A 9400-nucleotide genomic window follows, 5' to 3' on the forward strand; every position below is an offset into this window, starting at 1 on the left:
ATCTATATTAAATTTCTCGTATTAAACAGGTTATAGTGTCATTGTCGACGAGCTGATGATGGCAGCACCAAGTTCTCTAGCTCACACTCTTCACTTGATCCACCATATTAATGATGAAACTATAGTCTACCTAGATCTTGCCAAACATGAACAAGATTTGATAGCACAGGGCCCACACTGACCTTAACAAGCTTGACAAAGCTTTATACCTCTTCCCTTGTTGTTCAGTCTTCAGAGTAATGTTTTCTAAGCTTCAGAGAAGAGAGAAGCTTCAGCTAAGAGCCATTCCAATAATGATAAAACGGGAGCTGACTTCTAGTACACGATAGTACACGAATATAAATGTCACAAAAGTGAACGAGAATATCCATTAGTCAGAACAGGCCTAGTTGTTCACCTAACCGTTATAAAAGCGAAAACTCGGCCTGGGATCGAGGCTAATAAGCAACCATGCAGCTTAATTGCTTACTGTTCAACTGTAGTCTACTAGGCTAGTGAGTCACTAGGACATCTAGTGTTGTGCCTGCTGTCCAAAGCAGGCCAACATGGCTCTTTAATATTTATGTGTGTAGCAAAGGTCAAATATAAGGTCAGCACCCCCCTACGTACATGGTAAAGGTCTCTAGCTAGAAGGTGAGCTTTTACTAGAACTCTCCACTAGCGAAGGTTAATCGTACTCTCTACTAGCGAAGGTTAATCGTACTGTCCACTAGCGAAGGTTAATCGTACTGTCCACTAGCGAAGGTCAATCGTACTGTCCACTAGCGACGGTCAACTCTCTACTAGCGAAGGTCAATCGTACTGTCTACTAGCGAAGGTCAATCGTACTCTGTGAACTCTCTGGGCCACCGTACCTGGCTTTACAAACAGCATATCCAGAGGAGGTTGGACGCGCGTCATCCACCGTCTGGTTTTATCACGTGCGCTCATAGAATCTGGCTGATTAGGCACCATTAGGCACCTCGATGCTCCACTGTTTTGTAGGCTGTACAGAGACACTGCAAGTAGCCAGAAGTGGTCTAGGAGCATTCCCACCGCCCTCTCACCTTCCCTACACTGCTGAAAAGATTCCAAGATGGATCTAGACTAGTATTTATATTTTTTTGACACTTTTCCAATTTTTGTTTAACAGGATTATGATCTATATGAGCAGAGGAGGTCAGAGCACCATTAATCTGTTTCTCTTCACTGTTCTCTAGCTCTTACTTACACTGATAAGCTTTACATTCTCACCTTTGACCTCAAAGGAATTCTATAAAGGTTTATAATTATCACATGACTGAAGGCGTCATGATGATGCATGTCCAACCTCTGCAGCATATCAGAGGGGCCTCTTTTTGTGCATTAGCTGTTGGGCGTGGCTCGACCGTCTCCTGACAGGAGGTAGTCTGGCCCAGACCACTCCCTTGCACGTGATCTGACATGTGCCAGGGAGAGAGGGTCTAGTCACTTTTCTTGGTTCAGATGTCAAAATTTGACATCTCCAATCAGATTCGCAAGAATGCAATTAAACTGTCACATGATTCCACTTCACAGAGGAGGTTGATAGTACTTGACCTTTGTCATTTTTAAAACTATGCCAGTAGGCAATGGCTAACTTAAATTCCTGTATACATCAACTAAAAAAGTTATTTCAAGTACAGAGAATCTTTCAAATCTCACTAAATCTGTATAGGAGTAGAGATAATAGCCACCCAGTTTTAGCATTGTCACCACGCCCATTTCCGACACGCCCACTTTTGACTGTCTGAAAACCAAGAAAAGTGACTCTGTTTGCCAGACTCTCTCCCCTGGGAGGAGTCTGGCCTCGAGACTAGACGGGAGGTCGGCAGAGGAGGTTGGTCACGAAGCCAAAAAGTTAATAATGACGTATATAGTCTTTATTAAAATACTTGAACCTTGAACCTACTTTATCAAGCTCTTTTCTAGCCTCGACTCCAGCCCCTTGAATAGTGGGCCTGGTATTTACTGTTGGCGCGTGGGTGGACAATTAATTTATTATTTACCGTATTTTATCTCATTGAACGTTAAACAGTTATTGTGATAAAGAACAGAAAAAAGAAAAAGAAGAGGCTACCTCTCTGTATATACTGTAGACAGAGACAGCTAAGTAAAACATCAGCTCTGTAGATTTATTCATTAACTTGAGGCTCGGATCGGATACACACTCAGGTGACAAGTTAATCTCATAAGAAAATTAATTAGTTAAACCTGTGGGTAAAAAATAAATGTGGATAAGTACAGTGGCTGTGACGTAACATAATGTGAGGACTACTTATTGATTTACACAATAGATTTACCATTGAAAGCACTATCCATTAATACACACTCAAGCAACAAGTCCGGATACACACTCAAGCAACAAGTCCCTCGGATCAGATACACACAAGTCCCTCGGATTGTAAACACATTCAGGCCACACAGTTCTCGGATCACCACGTACTTACTCTGTGACCAATTTTCGGCAAATGTCACAACAATACTTCCTTCCAGAGAGAATGGCACTGAACGTCGAACAGACACACCAACACTTTGAAGATGGCTTCACTCAGAGAAACAAGAGGAGAAATCACCATCACAACACTTCTTTCAGAGAGAGGTGCACTGGTCCTGTCAAGCTTCACATCAATCAAGAAAGGGAGTGTCTGGAAAGCAGATGGACTTGCTCTGGGACTTGCCATAGCCGGTCGGTACGGTACCCACATAAACACCAGCGTACAGACACTTTAACGCCTCCAGCTGCTTGTCTTTCACTAGACCTGGTTTTCCAACACAGGATAACGCGTACGCGAGAGCAGAAGAGAAGGTAGCAGCCATTACACAACTTGGACTAGATTTCTTTTTTCAATGACATCATTATAAATGAAACGGATATCAATGTTTTACAAACTAATGCGGAATAAGAATACTGATAAATATACTGCAATTTACGATTACCCAGATTCTGGGTAATTCTGGCGCATGCGTAAACAGTGTATACCAGGCCGTCTTTCTCAGCGGCTTGGAATCGAGGCTAGCTCTTTTCTAGCCAGCAGGCCACCTTTTAGGCACTGCACGATTTCTCTGGAGGGGCGCAGTAGCTAAAAGTTGACTAATTTGCAGCAGCAATAACATGAAGGGGCTACTTTATCACAAGAATCAGGGTGCGATGTGCAGTCAAACTTGCAAATTTACTGCACAAAACATAAGCTCACGTGATGATTCATTAGTGACCTTTTGACCCTGTCCACCCTCCTCTAGGAGGTCGGGTTGCAAGCCTATCTGGGATTTGTTCTAGCGCCACTATAGTGGCGCCCTATCAGATTGCAGCATTTTTCACGTGCTTGGTTACACTTCCGTTTGCATCTAGTTGCGATATGCTGTGGTTTATCACGTCATCATGTCGGTTAACACCCACTTGAGAAGAAGAATATTCATGGCAGTGTTACATAATGCTGTGCAGAACAAATCTCAGATAGGCTGACAGTAAAAACAGATACGTTATAACAACATAAAACATCTCAAATAAAATGCATCATTTGAAATTTAATGTAGAAAATTTCTGTCATTTTAACACTAAAATACGATGATGCATCCCATATAACATATGTGTTTTTGCTGTGATATATATATATATACTTGCAACCCGACCTCCCGTCAGGGAGATGGTCGGGCCACGCCCAACTATAGCTAACCGTTATAAAAGTGAAAACTTGGCCTGGGATCGAGGCTAATCCATACATCTGCTTTTATGACTCTTTTGAGCTACATAACCTCTTCACCGGTTGTACGACTGCGGGGTGAATGGCAAACTCGTGGTGCCTTAGTATTCAAACTCTTATATGTCTTGTGAAATTTTGGAATAGTTTAACTGACTCACTGACCAGCCGCGGAGTAAAGCAAGGATTAGCGTCGATTCTAGGCAGCCCTCACGGCCCCTCAGCGCCTTTCTTCTTCCCAGCGGCCTGGAAGGCTAAGCAAGGATCTTTTTCTATCACCCACTTACTAGTATGGACATACTCCTGCGTACACGATGAGAGAAAGCAACATTGATCTATGTGTCCGTAGCCTATACACTGCAGTCCATACTGACGATCTCCGATCCACCGCTGCCTCGGTGACTGGCTTACGGCAACAATCAGGTATGCATATTATCACCCAAAGACCCCTGAACCATCAAAGCCTATCAACATAATAAGGGATCAGCCTAAAGTCCACACCACCGAAGCTGTGGTGTAACTCTTCAATCTATGGTTCAACGGGGAACCCCTTTTTCACATGCAGTGAGTATTTTTGAAACCTGTGTCGTACCCAAACTATTATAGCTATGGATGCGAGACCTGGTTGCTGACACTTCCTGTCTCTCAAGCACATGTACATTTCTAACACAAAATTGGCCGTCATATTCTCCGCCTCGGAGATGCTGTTCGTATCGATCTCTATATATTGACCCTCTATGCATGGCCATGGCAGTCCCACCATAATTCTCTTAGTAAGAAAACTAGGTTCTTCTTAATGCATCTCGCACTAACACTCTCAACTAAAAAGCGTTTGCTAGCCTCGCTATCGAAGATATATCTTGATATATACATCTATCATATATAATAATTATATTACAGTGTCGTTATTGTCGTATGCTGCAGTCCCAAAACGAAGATTTTGTCCCCCCTCTAGTTATTGCAGCATTTGTAGTAGATCTATAGTGCATGGTAAGGTGGTTGTCTGCCTATTTACTGTAATCCTATTGAGCATCATGCATGCATACATGGGGTGATGACCTCAAAGTATGTCAATATAATTATATGTCTGCATGCATGCTTAAAGTGAGAGGGTATAGGTTAAAGCCAGCTTTTTGCTAGGACTGCATGATCCTTATATGAGACTAATTTTGTGTACATATTATATAGATTGAACACTAATCTCAAACACGGACACCTCTCCCCCTCTCTTACCCGCCCGGCCAGATTCGATATACATAATTGTGACAGAACTTCACAACAATTAGGACAAAACTGAACATATACATGCAGGGTACTTGCAGGTATACACAGAGACACGCATGCAGGGCCTCTTTAAGTATGAGAACAGTTAAAGACTATTGAGAGAGGCTCTTTTCCGGAAATCTTCCAGAGATAATTACAAAACTATAGAGCAATACAAAAACCTCCAATAATTAACAGCCAGTTAATAGGGTAGGTTAAAGATGATGATGTAGAATCGGCAGTAGAATCGGCAGTAGAATCGGCAGTAGAATCGGCAGTAGATGCACCTATATAATTATAAGAAAAAACAGTACAATGTACATAATTTTATACGTAATTACCGTATATCTTCTAATTTATCGGACAGCAAAAAATAATTATTTTGGAAATTGTCCGGGTATAATTGGAACAGATTTTTATACAGCATGCGAAGTGTCCGGAATAATTAGAACAAGCAAGCAGCTGCATGCGAGCTAGCTAAGTTTAATAGACCAGTGTGCGACTGAATAGTTGCACTAGCTATCTAAAACTAGCTACTCAAAGCTATCTAACTGCAGCACTCTAAGTCTTGTCTTACTTGCCGTCTGTGAATGGTGAATGTAACTCAATATTGTCCGGATATTTAGAACAAATGTAATATTAAAGCACTGGAGTGTCCGTTGTATTAGAACAACGAAAATTGCCCAAAAGAGTGTCCGGGGTAATTAGAAGTGTCCGATAAATTAGAAGATATACGGTATATATAATTACCTGTGTCATCATCTAGCTCTACATAGATAATAGCAGATGTTGTATCCAAAGGAATTGGAGTATCTCCTGATGATGAAAAATGTTCTTCAATGCATTCAATCATAGTTAGGCTTGTACTTAAAATCACGTCTTCGATAAAAATCTCAATTTCTCTTCTAATAGTTGATGTTCTAAAAAAAATATTTGAGTTCGATACTTGGTAGCAACTATTGTTACTTCGTATACCAATTATTTCGCAACTCTGATTTTGTGCACTAGTCGGAGGACAATACATTGCTGACACAATTCTCCCATTAAAATGCAGTGGTAGCCTGCAGACACCATAGGCTGACTGGGTTTCATTAAGATGAACACTCGGTTGTAAACAAATGAGGAAATCTGCAGAATTAAAAATTATATACCGCATAGCACGAAATTTTCAAGGCATTTAAATTTCACCCGGCTTGATTGCTTACCAAAAGTACTTCCAGGCCACGCCTTGCATGTTATATATATATAGCAGAAAATTGAAGAAATAATTTTTGTAGTTTTGCTAACCCATGAAAACAGCGAAAAATAATCTTTTTATTACCACTGTGCAAATTGTTGATCCTCTTTCATAGGGTGTTGAAGTCTTTCGAAAATTTCGCACTAATGATTCAGTATAATTATACTGAATTCAGTTTATATGCATGTATAATTATATAAATTCCCCTAATCTGAGTAAAATACCATTGGTGATGTTGGAGCCATTACAGTTGGGCGTGCTGAAGTTTCTCCACGTTGCATCTATTACTGGACATTCAACACTTTCTGCATTTTTAAATGCAAGTAGCTGGAACTGAAATTATATGACAAAGCAGTATAAGTGTATGAGTTGAGTGTCACTGTGTATATCATAGATTGTGTGAATGAATGTGTATATACAATCATAGATATAAGAAGGGAGAGTATGGTGAGCCTTTTGTTTCAAAATGGCGATACAAAATACCATGTGTTGGTCCCAAAAATCAACTCGATTTGTTTTATCAACTATCGACTTTATCTGGTAGGGATCGACTCGATGTGTTATATCAACTCCATTTCATCTGGTAAGGATCGACTCAATGTGTTTTATCAACTCGATTTCTTCTGGTGAGAGGATCGACTCGATTCCAGGCCGCTGGGGGAAAAGGCGAGTTTCGAGGGCGGCTTGATGTCGAGGCTATCTATGGCTGTACTCTTGCAACAAAGGCGCTAGGCTCAGACAAGGCACTGAGACTCTTGAGGCCACAGGCAGGCCTACAGCAGGTCAGAGTAGCTGACCTTCCAGGCACGCCTGCAGAAGGTCACAGCAGCTTACTTGTGCTGGATCACAGTAAATTAAATCACTAAATGCTTGTCTACTTGACTCTTGAGTTCATGACACATACCAAGTAGCTGCTGTGTGATCTCAGGCTCAGAAGGTCCCCATCTGAGCTACTCTGAGCTGCTGTAGGCATGCCTGTGGCCTCAAGAGTCTCAGTGCCTTGTCTGAGCCTAGCGCCTTCGTTGCACACTAGAGTACAGCGACTACAGCCATATCAGGCCGCCCTCGAAACTCGCCTTTTCCCCCATGGCCAGCGACCTGGAATCGAGTCGATCCTTACCAGAAGCAGTCGCTAAATCGAGTTGATAAAACACATCGAGTCGATCCCTACCAGATGAAGTCAATAAAATAGAGTTGATAAAACACATCGAGTCGATCCCTACCAGATGAAGTCGATAAAATCGAGTTGATAAAACACATCGAGTCGATTTATCCTTCCAGTTTGGGACACCAACACATGGTATTTTGTATCGCCATTTTGAAACAAAAGGCTCACCATAGGAGAGGGATGGGAAACGGAGCACGTGCGCACAATCACTTCTGTGTAATGCCAAAAGTTGATCCGCGTTTCGCCTTTAGACACCCCGCCAACCCAGTGGGAAATGTTATTACTATCATTCACAGCTCCCCACTGGGACTCTTAGTCCTGTGCTGAGCATCCACGCTCACCGAAAACTTTCAAAGGCAGTTTTTTTAGTGTTGTATTATCGTTTTGGCTCTATCTAGTGGCTTTGTGCACCTTCTACAAGGAGAGGCTGTGACTACAGCCCAAAATATTAATGATTCCCTCTTTCTTAAGTAGCTGGGCATTGTATGCAAGTAAAATCAAAGCCACTTGGCTTTAGGTTGGTAAGTAATGTTCATTTTTGTCTTAGTAAGCTGGCTTTGACAAGCAGACTTTTTGTGTACCCATTTTTAGACAGTTATATCGAATGTAGGTAAATGTCTCTTTGTAATTCATTGATAGTTGGTTCATCGTATCGGCACAATAATTTACGACAGAACTTTGCTACATTTCCATAATTCTCTATCATGTCTGTGACTGTACAGGAATACTCAACGGTACAGACAGAGCTCCTCTCAAGAATTTGCCTGTCCAAGCTGCTTTTTACTGCTTGGAGGGGTCTCACTAACTATTGCTGCTACCTTGTTGTGACTGTTCCACTAGCCATTGCTAATACATGGAGCTCAGTAGCTAGTTTATAGCCTAGTACTAGCTAAAAGCATGGGCTGGAGGAAATATAAAGAAGAAAACATTGACCGAAACCAGGATCGTCAATGCTAATTTACGTAGCGTTTCCCATCCCTCTCCCTTCTTATATCTATAAGTTGGTGACAGCAAGTTGGAAGTTGCCATACTCAAAGGATATGAAATAACAGTTGACCTTTTTTTTAGTAAAACATTTTCAGTTGTTATTTTGCCACTCCTGCAAACCTAAGCTATCTACGGCCCTGTATAATCTGATATGGCGCTATATATGCACTATATATGTACTGGCGACAGGACAATCCCAGAATAGCTTGCCCCAGTCCTAACGGAGGTTGGGCCACGCCTAGCCTCGAGACCACACCGATTAACCGGCGTGGTCTCGAGGCTAGGCCACGCCCAACTAACCCACTCGTTGTTTGGACTCCGCCCAACTTTTTATCTCATTATTGGATTCTGTCTATACTATATATACGCATGCGCAGGATGGTCCATGCATGCATGTATAGTACAAAATAGTGCAAAATAATGATATTCAAAAGGTGAAACCAGCAAATAATGAATGACAAAAGTCGCCCGCCCGCATGCAATTAGGAAACTTCAGGACCAGAAACCAGAGTATCACTTGGAGTGGCCATAGGTTATGCAGCCAGCTCTTTCCCCGGTGCATGCATGCAGGCCTCCAGTATAATCTAGCCATCCATGAAATTTATTTGCAAAGTTGTGCACTATACACATCATAGTAGCCCCCCAGGCCAAAAACGGCAGATTTATAATAGATCTATGAGCTTCTAGATATAAATACACATAATTATGTATATAGCTACGTATCAGTATTATAAATTTTATACATGTATAGGCTATTATATATTATAGAAGTATATGATTATACAGAAGTACATAGAAGTATGTCTACTGATATAGGCTATATAGAAATCTATAAACATACATGCATGCATGCTTACCATTGCAGCAAGTATGGCTACAGCCTTTACCATAAGAAGAGCTCCCATCGTGCCACAGTTTTGTACTGAGATCTGCTGTATAGATAGCCATGCATAAGATCTAGGTCTCTGATGTGAGGCGGATATATGGTCTCATGAATGATTTTGACTTCATCGGAATGTCATTGAATTTCGGCCCTCCTGACCATGC

General features: G+C 41.6%; 2 protein-coding genes and 1 long non-coding RNA gene across 3 annotated transcripts in view; 1 reads left to right on the forward strand and 2 right to left on the reverse strand.

The window, feature by feature from the left end:
• LOC135337290 (uncharacterized) overlaps positions 1–9400 on the reverse strand; it is a 39890-nt gene that overhangs the window by 5222 nt on the left and 25268 nt on the right. The gene's annotated exons all lie outside the window — the stretch shown is intronic.
• On the forward strand, positions 2033–2868 carry LOC135336750 (uncharacterized). The gene is made up of 2 exons (XR_010394923.1): positions 2033–2172; positions 2295–2868. It is a non-coding gene; the product is annotated as an uncharacterized LOC135336750 (long non-coding RNA).
• LOC135337564 (uncharacterized) lies at positions 4962–9309 on the reverse strand. The gene is made up of 4 exons (XM_064533499.1): positions 9211–9309; positions 6423–6531; positions 5712–6089; positions 4962–5248 (listed from the first exon to the last, which is right to left on the reverse strand). The coding sequence occupies exons 1-4, from the start codon at positions 9256–9258 to the stop codon at positions 5124–5126; spliced, it is 660 nt and encodes a 219-aa protein (XP_064389569.1). The 5' UTR covers positions 9259–9309; the 3' UTR covers positions 4962–5123.

This window comes from Halichondria panicea, chromosome 6 (genome assembly GCF_963675165.1).
Source record: "Halichondria panicea chromosome 6, odHalPani1.1, whole genome shotgun sequence".
Lineage (NCBI taxonomy): Eukaryota > Metazoa > Porifera > Demospongiae > Suberitida > Halichondriidae > Halichondria > Halichondria panicea.